At 46.5% G+C, this 18,312-nt stretch overlaps 1 protein-coding gene across 6 annotated transcripts in view; it reads left to right on the forward strand.

Annotated features, from left to right (window-relative positions):
- The window catches only part of Art4 (arginine methyltransferase 4), a 178,020-nt gene that overhangs the window by 42,748 nt on the left and 116,960 nt on the right, over positions 1-18,312 (forward strand). For all 6 annotated transcript variants that reach the window (XM_055075537.2, XM_055075536.2, XM_055075538.2 and 3 more), the window contains exon 5: positions 17,708-17,818. In XM_055075537.2, the coding sequence (XP_054931512.1) occupies positions 17,708-17,818 (111 nt within the window). The remainder of the gene's footprint in view (positions 1-17,707; positions 17,819-18,312) is intronic.

Below are 18,312 nucleotides of genomic sequence, written 5' to 3' on the forward strand. Positions count from 1 at the left end.
TCGGCAGAAAGACGAAGCGATCAGCTTATAACTTTCAAAAGCGCTCCATTCCTTCTAAAAGCATCGAGAGTAGCTCGCCGCCAACCGCAAATGATGCCGAAACCGCGGACGATGCCGAAGTAGGCCTAGCCAGCTCACAAATGAGTGAAATCGTTACGGACAGCGGCTGCGTTCGGCGTGACACTGCAATGTTGCAACGTGCAGATTTGTTGCAGAGGGAGATGAATGCTCAAAAAAACTTCGAGTTCTTGCGTCAACGCCAGCAACAACGCGGGTGTTGGATTTGCTCACTCGCGACGACGGCGTTGCAGCTGCGCCAGTCGACGCCGAGGCAGGCTTCGCTTTCCTCAGTAGGACTCCGTGAACGGACTGATGTCGTCAAGTGCAAGGTGTGCGGCGGCAGCGTCGCAGTAGGCAAAAGCGAACGGTAATCTGGCCTCGCCATAAAGATCGTTATCACGTGCGCGTGTTGCGGCGATATGTCTGCATGGAGCTCGACCCGCGTGAACAACCTTGCCGCGCGCGCGATGCAAGCCACCGGGAATCGGCGAACGGCGCTAAACGATGTTTTTGCCGCATTTGGGTGGCCGTGGTCAGAGCGACTACATTCCTGGTGGCTTTTAGCCACTTTCACTGCAATATAATGCAAAATTATTTCTGTACTTTTGATTAAAAGTGAATGTATTCCTTTTTTCTCGTTTTCTCAAAACACCTACTTTTCACTTGTACACGATGTAGGGTCAGATTTTGGAATTTCTGCTTTAAAAATTTTCAATTCTGCTTTAGATCAGACAGTAGGGTAGCCACAATTCGAACAGTAAAGATTGAATTGCTATAAAATTACTAATATTTGATATATCAAAATAGTATTCCTACCATTATGTTCCTTATGTTTTCTAGTACCCAGGCATGTGCCAATACGAATTTCGTAGCGCATTTCCCCCCCTATTTCTGCAAATTATGAACAATGAATTTCATTTATCTTCAGAACTAAATGGCCTATTGGAAAAATAATTACATATTTGAAATCAGCACAAAGGTCTTAACAAGAATGGAAAGTTTCATGAATATTGATGGAAAACATCATGAACATTATTTGAATTACAGTGTCCCCCCTTAAAGAAGCGAAAGTTTCATTCTTGCCTGGTTGTACCCCTGTATCATCCTTGATCAATTTAGTATTCAAGCATTTGCCGTAATCACCATGAACATGTCCTGAAATGTTTTTTCTCGTTTTCTCAAAACGACATTTTTGATGGTAGTGTAGTTTTGGAGTGACGATATCTCTGGTTCTACTCATCTTATTGCAATAATTCCTTTTTCGTCAGAAAGGTGGACAAAATGGGAGTGCAGTAGGCCTAAAATGTGAACAAATATTATTACAGAAATTTTGAAAAAGTAATAATTTCTTCAGGGTTACACTAATGACTCTGCTTACAAAAGTTTGACATGCTGTAACTTCGGCATAAATCAGTTTAGAACATTCATTCTTGTAGCACTGCAACCTCTGATCATTCAACATCATTTTGATGTGCCAGTCTCCTTCATTAACAGCCAGCATTGTAGAGAGAACTTGCCTCCAAATTAGTCCATACAAAAAAACATGAATTGCTTATATTTTGAAAAGTACTTGTTGCATGGGAAAACCAACTGAATATTTGAAATCAGCATGTCAAAATACATAAGTGATGGAAGTTTTATCAAATTGTGGCCACAAGTAAAAAAGAAAATTTAAGTGGGGTGTCCCCCCTTAAAGGAGGACATGGCTCTTTACAGCGAAAAAAATCTTGAAAAAAATCAATTTTTTGAAAAATGCAATTTTCGATATCTACAGCTAATATTCCTTTATTCACCAAGTTTCGGATCTCACCGGAGAGTATTTCGCCCGCAGTATCATTTTATAACACCACTGTGAGCTGAATTCCGCGCAAAGACGGGCCCTTTTTATCGCTGCGCGTAGCTCTTTTTCTAGGCGTGCGACCGGAGCCATCTTGGTCTTTTTGGAAAGAGGAGCCTTCCTTCTTTAATTTCCCGCCAAAAGTGACTCCGTCGGTTCGCCAGTGTCATTGAAATCCGGGGAGAAAAAAGAAGTCCAATCGCACAATCCGATTTGACTAGCGCACGTGACCAAAAACACTTGCTGTGGTTTGCTGCGCGAGGTTCCCGTCGTCTGCTCCACTCCGCAGGCGACGCAACGGCGCGTCTCGTTTTTCTCAGTCGTAGGTCCGTGACAAGTGCGCAACTATGTCCCATCCACCGAGAAAGTTTGCCACGAGGCACAAGTTCGGCAAAAAGAAGCGATCAGCTTATAACTTACAGAAGTGCTCTATTCCTTCGGAAAAGATTGAAAATAGCTCGCCGCTAACTGCAACTGATGCCGAAGCCGCGGACGATGCCGAAGTAGGCCTAGCCAGCTCACCAACGAGTGAAATCGTTACGGACGGCGGCCGCGTTCTGCGTGATACTGCAATGTTGCAACGTCCGGATTTGCTACAGAGGGAAATGAATGTCCCCCAAAAAACTTGTCCTTGCTTCAACACCAGCAACAAAACGGATGTTGGATTCCCTCACTCACGGCGACGACTTTGCGGCCGCACCCGACGACGCGGAGGTAGGCTTCGCTATCGTTAGTTTCACAAACAACGAACTGATGTTGTTTGTGAAGTGCAAGGTGTGCGGCGGTGGCGCCACAGTATGCAAATGCAAACGAGAATATGGCTTTGCGATAAAGATAGTTATCACGTGCGCGTGCTGTGGTGATATCACGTCGGCGTGGAGCTCGCCCTGCGTGAACGGTAATGGTGTATCCACACGACGGACGGCTCCGCACAAATCTGTGCCGCGGACGCTTATTCCGCCGCCCGTCCGGCTGCGAAGCGCAACCAGACGACGGACGGACTGAGCAGACGACCGCGTCGGAAAAATAAAGATGGCGGCACTGCCCGAAGCGACTGCCGTCCGCCTCGAACCTGTCAAGTCGTCGTCGTCCACTGTGTGGCCCATAACTTTCAAACTGAGGATTTTATTTGGTTTAAATTTGTGTCCAGAAGCTTCGACAGCAATGTATTCGTGATGAGTGGGCACCGTTTCCGAAAGCGATACTCAGATTCTCGGCGTGTAGGCTTAGAGTGGCTGTATTGGCTGAACATGGCCTCAAAGATTTTGCGGCGGCCCGGGCGGATCTCAGTGGCCGTAAGTTAACATGATTGCTTGTTTCTACTCACTCTAGATGGCGCCATCGGTGTAACAAACACTTTGTCATCGGTGTTTTTCACTCTGAATGAAAATTGAGATCAAAAGGAAACGACGGTTGGCCGCAATGGCTGTTGTTTTTTCCGAATTGGACACGAATGGTGTCAGCAGCGCTTGTTGCCAGACTGTAGAGCATGCTAGGCTAAATCCGCAGCATTCGACCCCCAAAATCGGATGCGAAAAATAGCTCGGCATTTTCCGTCCGTGGGTGTCGCGGACGACACGCGGACGACACGCGGACGGCACAAATCCGTGACGCGTAGTCACGTGATGCTCCGTCCGCCGCGAAAAAGACGGAATTCGTCCGTCGTGTGGATGCACCATAACCAGAAGAGCAAACCGTTTGTTGGGAGCGTTCTTGACGTGTGCGTGATGCATGCCGCCGGGAATCGGCGAACGGCGTTGAGGTGGGACGTGGGTTTCGCATCGCGAAAAATGGCCAAAAAGATGGATTTTTTTAAAATCATGTTTTCAGTTTCTATAACTCTTTTTCTATCTGATTCCTAAATATCATCCATATAAACCATGTAGAAGTGCTCTAAAAAATTTGTTTTATCAGCCAAGGGGGCGAAAAATCTCGCTGAAATCAAGAAAGAAGAGCGTATTTCAAGCCACAATATCTCCGGAACGGCGCAATTGAGTGCCGCCATCTTGGTCTCGTTAGAAAGCGCATTTCTCCATCTTCAAATTTGCCGCTTCCGCTATCTCCTCCGTACAGAAACAAGCACATAAAAAGCAAATGATTGAAGGTCCTGCCGGAGTCTGCGATTGGCCGCGCCCGCCACGTGACTCCAGCGCGGTTCGCCATTGGTTCGGCGCTCGCGTCGTCTGCTCAGCTCTTCGCACCTCGCGAGTCTGGAGGCCTCCACTCGCCGTAATCTCGACGTATCAAAATGGGTGTTACGCGGACATCGCAGTAGCGTGGCCGATCCCTATGCTTCTGGACGTTTCAGACTCGTGGCTAAGCTTTCCGAGCATTGTTGACGCGGATTTCGCGACCAAGATTCACGCGCGGAATCCTCGGACATGCAGCTAAACCTTTCAGTACTCGGTGTTTTGGAATTTGTGACGAAGCACATTGCGCACGCAATCCTCGGACACGCGGCTCAGCATTTCGCGCCTAGGTAGTCTCAGACTCTGCGATCAAGCGCATCACGCGCGGACTTCTCGCACCCTCGCCTAAGCATTTTGTGCATCGGCACCTCGGACTGCGCAAGTAAGCACATCGAGTGTCGACTCCTCGAGCCCGCGACTAGGCACCTCGGACCCGCAACCAAGCATATTGCATGTTCACTCTATTATCATATTGTCATGCTAGCTTGAAACAATATGTATCATACCTCCCCTTCAAAAGAGAACCTCATCATGCGCTCTGTTCACTAGGCCCCTTGGGCTGACACAGACACCTGGCTGCAGAAGTGATCGAGGCATCATACAAAAGTACAATTCTGCAAAGCACTTAGGAGCTGCAAATCTATCACTGGTTCTCTGATCTCAAGTTCTACAGCCATTGTCCAGAATAGTTGACTTGGGAGGCTGCTGGCACTCGGAGCCTTTATTCAGTAACATGGTAAATTCTACCAAAAGAAAAAAAAAATGTCTGACTGATTGTACTGGAGATTGCCATCAAACGGGCAGTCTGCGGGTACAGGCTGCCTGAATGTACACTGGAACTATATTCACGCCCACACAGAGTTCTGCATGTCACTTGGTTTGAAACTTAGGCATCATGCTCTTTGTAGAGCAGCAGCAGCAGCAGCAGCAGCAGCAGCAGCAGCAGCAGCAGCAGCAAGGAATGCCCTATAAAAAGAAAAAAGGTGGGGTGGGGGAAGCGCACCGACCAGAGGCCACATGTATACAAGAACATCACAAAACACCCCAAAGACTACAAATTTGGTGCCTTTGAAAGAACTGAGGAGAAGGTGAAACCTTGAGAGCCGTTCAAAACTCTTTTTCTGCCTTTCTGCTCAGTTTCTGGAGCTGATTTCGTTGTTACCGTTTAACATATCTTGACTCCGCTTTTTTTGTCACGTTCCTTTGACTGCAGTGCAGGTCGTGACATTCTCGCTTTCTTATCTTGACCCTTTGTAAGTTTACGATATGGCTATTTGTCTACCCCGAAAGTGCACTTGATGCGAAGGTAACAAAATGTGGCACTCCAAAAAATTTGTGCTGCGAAAAAAAAAATGCAAGAATGTCACGACCTTCAGCACACACTTGGCTATGCAGTCAATACTTAACAAGCCTTCTATCAGGTTTTTAAGTTCCCCAGGTTCTCCAGAAAGTTAGAGGAAGAAAAATTCTGCTCAATTTTATTGAATAAAATGTTCTCAAGATATCACTCTGAAACTTTTAGGGAAGCATCTGGGAGGCATTCTAAACATTTGTGCCAATTTTCATCAAAATCCATGAAGAAATAAGGAAGTTGATTTTCAAAGCCATGGCCCCCCCTTTAACAATGAATTTATTAACGTAAAGCACCTTGTGCAGCAAAAAAGTATGTATCGTTCCAAATTTCTACCAGGGCATAGGTGCTGAGGTATAGTTTGCGAAAATTTATTCCATCTGGCAAGTCCGCCACTGAGATGCGCAGTGTTGCTTCCGGGAAGCTCGCCGTTACTGGTGATTTTGAGTGGTCTTGAGAGTTTTGGTATTTTGGCGCGCTTTTTGAGTTGCAGGTTTCACCATTTCTTCAAGTCTGTGCTCCTTTTAGGCAGCAATGTATTTGAGTGCAAATTAAGAACCTTTATAGTCACTTTATTTCGGTTTTAGCTTCTTTTTAACTTCAAGGTCTTGTTGCGCGTTTGTAGAAATGGCCATAGAAAAGCGAACGAAATTATTGGTTCGCATGGTGGTCTTTCATCTGCTTTTGTTCTCGATTGCCGCAAGGCGTTCGTGCACCGTCTGGGCCAGCAAGCGGATGCAAGAGACTGAGACGAAGCATATGGTCGGTTTCTGAGGGACCTCGCGCGTCCCTTTTCGCCTATAGGCGTTCCAGCAGAAAGGCGGCGGCCCTTTTCTGGTCGGGCTACGTGACCCTTTGAAGAAATGACCAAACTATTCGAACACGCTAGGCCGGAGTCATAAACAAGAAAAAAACAGCAACATGGGCTGTGAACAAGGAGTACCGAGCGCCATAGAGTCCCCTGCATGTCCCGACCCATATGGGTGACAACACCCGATAAAAAACAAAATAAATAAATAAATAAATAAATAAAATGACACATGCAAACGATTAGTCTACTTTGCATGAAGGCTTTGTTGAGAATAACGAGAGGGAGAGTGTGGCACAGTGATAGACACTGCACTTTGGCAGCGCTTGTCGTCTGCTAGAAAAGTGTCATCTGTTAGGAAAACAAGTGCGACGGCCGCGCGCCGCATTTGGTACGAACTTGTTGTCCTGTCAACAGGCTTTGACGCTTAAATGTCGCGCTCATGTACGCTCTCCTCCCCAAGAGAATGCATTGCAACGCAAGACGGCACCCCGTTTCACAGAAGACGAAAAGTGCCTGCCGACCGCACTCGTGAACGACTACAAGCATATTATAGAATGTAAGAAAACTGACATCACGTCGTTGACCAAGAAGAATGAGACGTGGAAAGTCATGTGGATGGCATGTGTTATCATTGGAGATGAGAAAATACGCTCGTAATCACACTTTCCGCAAGGTGTGTTGCCTTATCGCAAAGATTGCACGTAAGTACAGGCGCCGACAAAAGTGGTATACTCCATGCAGCGGGAGCCGGAGCAATGGCAAACTGCATCGCAACGCCATCTACAGGCAGCATCTGGGATCGAGACAGCCAATGGGTGCCCTTAATTCTCTGCAGGCATGTCGCTTGACTCGTGTCAATGTAGATGGCGTCGCGATGCAGTGTGCCGCTGCTCCTGCTCCCGCTGCGTGCAGTATACCACTTTTGTCGGCGCCTGTACATGAAACCTGTGTTACACGCTAAAACAGTTCTCGAGCATTCTCTTGCGCCGAAGGGACTGCTGGGATAGTTAAGAGCACTTATTAAATAAGCATATATGAGGGCGGGCTGGTGTGTTCTGCATGTCCCGTCGGTGCTGTGCGATGAGCAGAGTCATCTTTCCAACTGCGCAGCACACTGTTGACTGAGGAATGTGGTCCATATCCCCGGTGACTGACTGTAACGTGCCAGCGCCGTAATACCTCAGAGCCATCAACAACTGCAGCATGGGAGGCACAGGCTATCCTCTGTTGTCCCTGCTTTCCCTGATAGGCAACATAGAGAGAAACTGTCGCACGGCGTTCTTCGTGAAGCTGTAGCGACCGAGGACTTGTTCGTCATCGTACAGCTCCATCGGATTTTTCAATCACGTAGGGCAGGTCGCGGAATTTTCGGCAAGGGATCCGTTCGGGAGGCTACTATGTAGGAATAATGCACAAAGTCAGTTCCAAGCTAGCCCGGGAGTAGACTTGAAACTTGAGCGGACTTCGACCAAGCCAAGTAGTTCGCAAGTCATCCGCAAGGTCAAGCACGATTTAAGATGGTGGCAAAGCTCTCTTGAGACAGCAAGAAGTCAAGTTCGAGCCTAGTTAGACCTCTGCATTCGGGGGTTAATCACATAGAAACGTGCTTGATAATGCAGGCCTTTCAGTGCACTGGCAAATGTGCCATGCCATCTTTGCTAAGATTTAGTTCGTGTCCCCTGGCTCATTCATTTATACAGCACCTGGTCTGTCTGCAACCTTGCTGGCCCGTCTCCTCACTGGTGGTTCTCGAGCAGAGTCGAACCAGCTTGACAGGGGGCAGGAAAGGCAAACGGGTACCCCCACACCGGCCTGCCATATCGTGTACATAAGGAATCGCTGCATATCTTACGGTTATAGTAGTTTCTTCCTCTGCAGTGGCACATTTTTACCTTTTCTGCAATTTCCAAGAGATTCAGATTCTCGGTAGAAGTAAGAATTGGACAGCATTTGAGCTAATGGAAGGTTATTGCAGCATAGAACGCTTATAGCGAAAGTCGCCGGAATCGTTGATATCCACAGTGCAAGCGCTACCGCTCTTTAACCAAACAACAGTGTTCAAAGGCTGCACGCGTGCAAAACATGTAGACCAAGCATCCGCACGTATCTGAGAGTTGAAGCATGCAACTTGGTGTTTTGCATCTGTTTAAACTTCAGCGGTCACACAGGCCCTGCGATGAAAGCGGGCCTCCGATTGGTTGCCGTACTGAAAGGCGTCTCGCCATTGGTTGCTGCTGCAGCAGCGGGCAAGCTGGCAACCACAGCGGACCACAGTTGTCTGCATTGAAAACCACGCCGGCGTCTTTCGTCGTTTGACACTCGCAGAATTCGGATTTATGAAAGCTCCCAGGTCAGTGATAGATCGTCGCTCATTCGAAAAGAACTTTTAAATGAAGCATGCCTTCGGAGAATGGAAGCGCAAGCCTCCTACGGCGAGAAAAAGACGGCGACGAGCGGGAGAAGCAGAGGACCCGACTGAACACGTGGATAACGTGCCGCGTTATCTTGCACCGTGCGATTCCAGCAGCGAAGCCGACAATCGCCCTGTGACATCGACACTGATAACCAAGCCACCGGAAGACGTGCCAACGGAGGCTCTCGCACCTGTGCGTACGGCCGCGCGAGTCAGCGACCGAGATCGCGTTGTTGGAGGCGACGCGGGTCGAAGGTCACCGGCAGAGACGGTGTACGTTTCCGATGCATCGTGCAACAGGGGCACGCAGCCTGCGAGTGAACCCCAACTGTCGACGAGCTACATAATGAATGGTGACTCAAGGCTCACCAGACGAATCGTCGCACGATTCAGACGTGCCTCGAGCCGCGGTTTGTGTCAGCGGTGACTGCAGAAGCGCAAGCATGCAGCGTTCGCGACTCCCTCCGCGCAGTGTCCGCGACTGAGCGGAAGCAGCAATGCCAAGAACAAATTTCGGCCCCTTGTGACTGTGAGTTCATTATTATGCCTGTTTCCGCGATGAACTCTTTGATCGCTAAAACTCTGTGCCCAAGATGCCAACAGCGTTCTGTGGATGTACACTGCGATACCAGGCTCGGTCTGGCAGTGAAAATGGTGGTCATGCACTACTCCAGGCGGCGCAAGAAAAGGATAAAGAACGCCTGAAGAAGGCATCCAAAGCCCACCAAACAAAGAGGCAAAGGTGTAAGAAGATGCCTGACAGCAATGATTCAAAATATTACAGCCCTGGTGCTTTTTAATAAATTTGCAGTGCTTTTAAAACTTTGCAGCCAGTTTTCTCAATTGCATTTTTTTTTTGTCAATCACCTCGCTTGTGGAAAGCGTAGCACAACAATGGCTGGACCGATTTTGGTCCAGTTTGTTTTGCTGTGATCCACAAGCTGTGCTGTACTTAAAGGCAGTCTTGAAATGTTTCTTTTGTTTTTCCATTATTTAATTATTTCACAATTACTACATGGCTCCATGCAGTGAAGCACAGTCATGTGCATGTTATGTTGAGCAAAAAATTATTAGCGCATAAAAAAAAATCGAACACTGTCTTGATGTGGATTCGACATCTGGGCAAACATGCAAAGTATTCCCAGCTCCCTATCACGTTTCGTTACTGTGCCAGGCTTTCCACAAGCAAGGAACCTACAAATTCTTATAAAACAAAAACTAATTAAGATATCCTAATGAAATTTAATATTTGTCTCTTTATTGCAATGTGCAGTGTGGGTGCCAAATTTCAGCACTTTCTGTCAAGAAACAAAAAAGTTAATTCTGATCCCCTCTTCCCCCCTTAAGGAACTTTGGCATTGTAACATTAAAATGCTTCTGTTTGGACTCTCTTATCTTATCCTTCAACTCTTTTTTGAGCGCAATTATCTGTTCTAACAGATCTAGATCGGGAACACGTTTGTACCTTGCTCTGCATCGTTGTATCCTCCTTTTCAAATGGATAATTTCGCGTGATATCCAGGGGTTATGCACACGTTTCTTTTTTACCCTCAAGGGTACAAACTTGGGTATGCATTTGTGTACAAGGGCTTTAAACCTTAGCCAAATTTGTTTATATCCGTATTTTGTTGGAGACAAAGCTCCTTAAACCGTTCAAAAGAAATGTCCAGTTCGTCAAGTATCTCCGTATCATCGGCCATATTGTATTCCCTGTAAGTCGAAACACGTCTGGATATATTTCCATTTTGCTGCAACGTCAGTGTTAAGCCAACGACGAAATGATCGGAAATTCCAGAAGAAATCTCAACTTTGTGTGGCCGGAGGAACAACTTTTCACTCAGAAATATAAGGTCAAGGACAGATTTGCTGGCTTGCTGTACACGAGTGTATTCATTGACAACTTGGTGAAGACTGTGCGAAAAACACATTTCGATTAGTGCGGTGGCAGACTCGCATTCCCTACTTCCGGGCAACATGCTGTCCTACAATAACGTTCTTGTTTTGTACACGTAGGCAATACATGAAATCATTCAGTCTCTCGATAGCTGCTGCACTTGTCCCAGGTGGGCGATACACTGCACCGATTACAACTTCGGTTACCCCCCAAAAAATTTTACACCAGGCTGTTTCTATATCTAAAGGATACTCAAATACTGTATACTGCAGTCTGCTATCAATGAAAATCGCCACATCCCCACCTCGGCTGCTACGGTCGTTCCTTATCACTTTGCACGCCGGCGGACAGATTTCGTGATCATAAACTTCAGAGTAGAGCCATGTTTCCGTCACTATCACTACATCCGGCTCGTGTTCGGTCAAAACATAGTCCAGTTCAACGCTTTTGTTTAAGAGGCTACGGGCGTTAATATTGAGCAAATGAAGCCTGCGCGTCTGGTGACGTCAGTCAGATGCTATCGCTCTAGTTGCAGTTGCGTTCGGGTCTGTCTTTTGCTGATACATTACATAACGTTGCTTTTTCACGTCATCCCAAGCGTAAGTGGTGCCGTCAATCTTCATCTTGTCGTAAACAAGAATAACTTTGTGCCCGCCCTCTCTATCCCCCAAAGCACTGTTCCAAAGGTTCCGTCGCTTCTGTCTAACATCTTTTGAATAGTCTTCATTAATAAAAATACCTGTCCCTTTGAGCTTCCGAGCACTCCGAAGTGCAGCCTGCCTTTCATCAAAATTAGTAAGACGCAAGAATATTGGCCTTGTTTTGCCTGAAGAATACTTTCCAATTCTGTGCATGCGTTCTACACTCGTAACAGGAACATTTAGCTTCTCTAGAAAAATTCTGCCAACTACTTCACCTTTCAATGACTCTGACTTTTCATTTTCTGTCTCGGAGAGTCCCATTACGATGAGGTTATTGCTTCAACTGCGGTTTTCGAGAACTTCGAGTTTTTTCTGCATGCCATGCAAACACGTACGTAAGTTAGAAATTTCTATTTCTGATTGTTCTATTTTCTTAGTTAGCTCAGGAATACTAGACAACAGTCTCAACCTTAGCAACTGTTGCCTTTAGGTTGGTCACATCAGTCTTCAACCCTTTAATTTCAGCCAGAATTTGTTCTAGTAACTGTCTTTCAGGACCCAGATTCGTTTCAACGTCACCACAACACATCAGTTGCATCATAACATCCAAACATTCACTGAAAATTGCACAAATGGCTTGTGGGCTGTGGTTTTTGCAATCACCTATACATATATGTTCTTCGTTTTAATAAAAATTTAGTTGAGAGTTAGCACTCGTTCTTTGTGCTCCTTTCTGTGTCCGTGTTCACTTCGCGGTACAATCCAAGATCATGTTACCGTACCAACTCACCCAACTTTCTATCCTTTTCCTTCAGTCATTTGCTTTTTGTGTGCTTCTTTCTGTACGGAGGAGATAGCTGAAGTGGCAAATTTGAAGACTGAGAAATGCGCCTTCCAACGAGACCAAGATGGTGGTGCTTAGTTACGCCGTTCCAGAGATATTGTGGCTTGAAAAACGCGTTTCTTTCTTGATTTCCGCGAAATTTTTTGCCACCTTTGCTGATAAAACAAATTTTTAGAGCACATCTACGTGGTTTATATGGATGATATTTCGGAATCAGATAGAAAAAGAGTTATAGAAACTAAAAATGTGATTTTCAAAAAATCGATTTTATTGGCCCTTTTTCGCGATGTAAAACCCGCGTACCCCCTTAAGGGCAGGTAAAGACATGCATTAATTTTTTTCACACTGGCCGATTTTTCGGATGTTTCTGTGGCCCCTAGGGAGTCCGAAAAATCGGACGTTGACTGTACAGCCGACCAAGAGGATGCTTCAAATGATCCATGGGGTGAAAGCGTGGCAGAAGGATAAGAACAGAAAGGATCGACACACTTAACCCTTTGAAGGTTTTCGCCGTACATGTACGGCGGCGGTTTTCTGTCCCTCAAGGTCTTTGCCGTACGGGTACGGTTCCGACCCTCCGTTTGAAATTTCGCGCCATAATGACGATGAGCGCTCATCGGGAGGCGCTGCCACCTCTTAGCGCTTATAAGATGCATTTGAAATTGGTGCTACCTTTTTGGTGAGATAAACAGAGCTGATTGCTAGCTTCAGCGCGTCGCTCAGACTGCGGCAACGCCCCTTTGGCGGTTTCGGTTTCGCCGCTGATCGCAACAGAGGCGCGCGAAACGTCATTTATTTCTTTGTCGGCACTCTCTTGCAGGGCGGTGGAAGTTGATTTCTATCTTGATTGGCGCTGCTCTTAGCTTGCTTATCAGCGCCGTTCGCGAGGTACTCGCGCTCTCGGTGGCAACGCGCTTTCGCGGTTTCGGTTCCGCTGCGTGATCGCAATGGAGGCGCGCGAAACGTGATTTTTCTTTTTGTCGGCACACTCTCGCACGGGCGGCGGAAGTTGATTTCTATCTTGATTGGCACTGCTCTTAGCTTATTTATCATCACTTGCTTATCAGCGCCGTTCGCGAGGTCTCGCTCTCCGCGGCAACGCGCTTACGCGAGAGGGTGCCTCAGACCTCTGCCCAAGGCAGCCGCACGCAGAGATGTCATGTGTGCGCCGACACAACTCCTCGCTTCAAGAGAACAGACACGCATTTTAGGTGTGCAGACTGTGATAAGGCGCTGTGCATAGACCCGTGTTTCAAGGAGTACCACGCTCGGAAATACTATTGAACATTTTGCAGTTCTGAGTGATGTTGACACCAAAATACTGTTCCTAATTATTTTTTACTATTTATTCCCGACTTAATACATTTTGTAGATTCAAGATCCGCAGTAAAGTAATTTGACCACCTGGGAAAGTTTTTTTCAAAATAATTCGACCCTCAAAGGGTTAAGAATTAACGGGAAAGGAAGCGTGCAGCCACCTCTTTGAGGGAGCTTGAGCTCAAAAAACAAAGTGTTGGCTAATGCCGAGATGCAGGTGTCACTCATCCAGACCAAAATAAACTCATTAAAGCAGTGACCGAGCTCTACTGCTCGAAAGCCAGTACAGTCGCCGACCGTTTATTCGGAGCTCACGGGGACTGCGGAAATGTGCGAATAAACAGGTGTCCGAAAAAGCAGATTAAGAAAAAAAAATTAAATCCTTTATTTCCTCGCACTTAACCCTTTCGCTGTCACAGACGTACCGGTACGTTCTTTGTCGTGCGTTCAAAATTTCGCGCCTGAGCGCAAAGCTGGCGCTCCTGGACTGTCCTCACCAGCTGTTGACTCTTTCTACAAGTTTGTATTTTCGCCTCCACCTGTGTTAGCACTCGTATTGAAGAGTACGGTGCGACTGCCACTCGCCCCTCTCTCTTTGCTGAGTGGCGCGGTGGCTCAGTCTTCGCTGTATCATGCGTCGCGCCCGTGTGGTTATGGGTTCAAGGGTTGTTCTGCCATCTCCGCTGGTTTGAAGGTTTTTATTTTTCTTCTGTTGGTGTGTCTGCTAGGGCGTGCGAAGTGCAGAAGTGCAGAGGCACGCGCCGTGGCGCCGTTGCCTCTCCGAAAAGAGTGGCTCAATTGCTGCTTTCGCTCTCTCACTGCACCTTTACTTCCGACTTGCAGCATTAAACTTAAAGCCCTTCGAACTTTGTTTTAGCCTTTTTCCATCTCCCTCTGTCTTCTTGATCACGCAATGTCCCATTTCTCTCTGTTGTGCGGGCGACTGAAAGCGCATCCTCCCTGCGCGCGGTTACTTTCGGATGGCTGAGCGCGCGGACCTTCGTCTGCTCATTGGAGCGGTGGCTCAATTCCGATTCAGAATACGAGCCGAGCTCGGATTCGGACTCTGACAGTCTCATGCGAGGAAGAGGTGAGTTCCGCATCGTCAAATTCGGATGCTGAATGGATGTTACAGTCAGGCTGATGATGATGATGATGTTTACTAACAACAGCTGCAGAACACTGAAATGTACATATTGCATTGACTATGTTGTTTGTATACCAATTCTAATCAAAAATAAATTGCTATGTTCATTCCCTGTTATGCTCGTTCCCTGAAACCAAGCCGACACTGGGGGGGCGTCACGGCCAGAAAGGTCCGACATCGAAAGGGTTAATCAGGCTCGGCAGTAGGCTTGAAGAAATTGTGAATGCGCCATTGCACGCTGTTCCGTTTACGCGTAATCAGATAAGCCTGAATCTCGGAGAGGGTCGTACGGTCACTATAGGCGGCTGAAAGCACAGTCACTGCTTGTACACGCTCCGCATGCGACGGCAGCGTAGCACATGGTGCGTCATCTTCCGACTCGGAGTCATCGTCCAGCGGTGCAGCAGAAACCTGACGAATGATCTCGCCGTCGTCGAGTTCTGCGCATGTCAGTATAGCAGGGTCAGCACCTGTGAAACTGTCAAATGAGACAGTGTCCGGAATCGCAATGCAACCGTTGCGCAAGTCTCAGCAGAACATTCTCTGCGTCAGTAGGGAGCACATCGGAAGGCGACAAATCTTGGGCCTCCCGGTACCCGTTTGCCGGCATTCCTCAGTGCAGTCTGCGCGGGCACTGTCGGCGCCCATTAGACACTTGACGCGATGTTTCCGTATGCCGCGTTGGATCACCGGAACCTCAACACAGCACACAAAGCAAACACCACCATGCCGACACAAGTCGCACAAACGAAAAACGTGGCCTACTCGCAGCGTCGTGCGCAAGGAAACAAATCAGCTGCTGGATTGTCTTGACATGGCTTACTAAGCTGAAACCGGAACTGCTGTAGAACCACTCTATCGAACCAGGCAGAAACGATGATGATGAACTGGGAATTGCAGTAGCGCCACTTCGTGGGGCAGCAAGGAGGCTCCGTTCAAATCAAAAATGGCGTTCAGCAAGTCGAACCATGCACCGGTCAGAGTCGGTGCATGGTGCTCTCGATCGAATTTGCTCAAGGAGTGTCCGAAAAATCCAACGAGAGGTCGCAAGGTGTCCGAACTTTCGGCAGGTGTTATACATTATGGTCTATTGGGATAGTGGCAGTGCCGCGAAGCAGACCGAATAATCAAGCATGTCCGAATTTTTGGAGTCCGAAAAATTCCGATATTTTCCGATATTGCCCCGCTCCCGACTTCAGCTGAGGCTGTAGCTGCTTTGACTTTTCTTGCCGCTACCGCGGTACTATAGAAGGCACCAGCCTATCACTTGTGGATCGTTTAGACTATGTTGAGGACGCTGTGGTTAACCATGCGGCTGCCATTAAGAAGCAGGCTACACTGTTGCAGTACTTTCAGCCAAAGAAATAAGTATTTTGTGGGAAGATTTGAGTATTTACTGCACCGTGATTGGTTCATGAATTTATTTGTATAAGCTTTTGACACATTTTTTGTGTGATTTTATATATTGAATTCTGGCTATATTGAACTTTTTTGCGATCACTGCGCTGTTCGATATATTGTGCTTCTACACAAGCGTGTCTTTACAAACTTTGTTCAGTTTTCTCCCATAATATTGATTCTTTTTTTTTCTTTCCTCCCTTTTCTCTTTTTATTTATATACTGAATGCACTTTAGTAAATGTTTTTTTGGTTTTCACGAGCGCAATTTTCTGCTGCTGCTGCTGCTGCTGCTGCTGCTTTTATTCTCTCTTTCTGAGACATGATAGCTCAATGACCTCCAGTGGAGCAGATAATCCCCCCCCCCTCCCCCCATCCAGGCCCCTTCCGCGAAAAACACATAGTTGGCTGACACACCGCACTACTACATATTCCCTCACCAATGTTGAATAGCACCCCTTTCTTTTCAATTTCAATAAGTATTTTGTGGGAAGATTTGAGTATTTACTGCACCGTGATTGGTTCATGAATTTATTTGTATAAGCTTTTGACACATTTTTTGTGTGATTTTATATATTGAATTCTGGCTATATTGAACTTTTTTGCGATCACTGCGCTGTTCGATATATTGTGCTTCTACACAAGCGTGTCTTTACAAACTTTGTTCAGTTTTCTCCCATAATATTGATTCTTTTTTTTTCTTTCCTCCCTTTTCTCTTTTTATTTATATACTGAATGCACTTTAGTAAATGTTTTTTTGGTTTTCACGAGCGCAATTTTCTGCTGCTGCTGCTGCTGCTGCTGCTGCTTTTATTCTCTCTTTCTGAGACATGATAGCTCAATGACCTCCAGTGGAGCAGATAATCCCCCCCCCCCTCCCCCCATCCAGGCCCCTTCCGCGAAAAACACATAGTTGGCTGACACACCGCACTACTACATATTCCCTCACCAATGTTGAATAGCACCCCTTTCTTTTCAATTCTACACCCTTGCTGCTAACACACCTTCAGTCATTGCCTCACCCACCTGCCTTACCCTCTCTCCCTTTATAAGAAGCCTGCCTATATATACTGTGCTGTGGAAAGCATATGTCTCCTTGAAGAAGACAAATCCACTTGTCGAAATGTTGGCTCCCACTTTTCCCTCGTTTTCATTTTTCTCATTGTCTTGAATTTCCATCTCCTGCCTTCCCTGTGTTTTACCTGAATCTTGATTTTGGCAATTTACATATTTTATGACATACATCTCATTCATAAAACATTTATGCGTGAGAAGTGCATTCATTCTGCTTTTTGTTTATGTATTACATAAAATATTGAATTGAGTGGTTTCTTCAGAAAAAGAAGGTCTGGCTTAACCTGCAGCTAATTTCCCTAAGCAGGGAAACAGTTACGTAAAATCATGTGAATAAGCAAGGGAAAAATGACACTGGCTCTGTGAATATCATACAGGTAAAGAAACTGTGGCACGCTGCATTGTTTTGTGTGGGTGTGTTTCCTTTATTCCTTCCAAAGGTAGTTTTCTGCCATTGCCACAAGTGATTTAGTACATATTTGTGGAACTGCCACACACAACAAAGTTCATGTGCTCTACTGGTTGATCAGACCAGGCACCAAGAATGCAGAAGTTTGCTCCGAACTAAAAAGACTTTGTATATCCCTCCCCTTTATGTTTTCCACCTTTAGCAGCCAATGGTGTAAAGATTTGCATTTACCTTGCTGCATCTTTGATATTTGTTTTTAACAAGATGTGCCTCTAAATGTCATGTTGAATGAGGAACCTACAGAGAGATCTTCTTGCTTCCAGGTGGTGCTCGATGTTGGCGCTGGGTCGGGCATCCTGTCCTTTTTTGCTGTGCAGGCCGGCGCCCGCAAGGTGTTTGCTGTTGAGGCCAGTTCCATGGCTAAGCATGCAGAGGTGGGTGTTTGAGGCATGCTGGACTCGATGGACAGCTGTGATGTGATCCTGGCTGACACCAGTTGCCAATGAAATGCCTAGTAGGCAGAGCCAAGCCATGGCTGCGTTGAATATGAGCTGAGGGACTAAGGCTGCTGAGGGGACGTAGTTTAGCCACATGCACACTGGCCAGCCAATTTTTCAGAGTTGCTTGATTTTAGCATTGCAATACACCATAATACGATGTGGGATATACTACAGAACCTTGATATAAACTACAACGGTTGTCATAAAATATTTGTGTAGTTCAAGATTTTTACCACAGGGAACAACTGTAGTTAATTATAGAATCAGAATAAATGTATTTTTTCATATTCTTGGCTGAAAGGGTCCACACAATCATGGACTGTAAATGTTCAATTTGGCAGTACATTGAAGAGTATTGGAGGGAAAATGTATTGCATTTTACTGTGCAATCAGGATATAAAGCTCCTCAGGAGAAACACTAAAACAGT

The sequence above is a fragment of the Dermacentor andersoni genome, chromosome 11 (assembly GCF_023375885.2).
Source record: "Dermacentor andersoni chromosome 11, qqDerAnde1_hic_scaffold, whole genome shotgun sequence".
Classification (NCBI taxonomy): Eukaryota; Metazoa; Arthropoda; class Arachnida; order Ixodida; family Ixodidae; genus Dermacentor; species Dermacentor andersoni.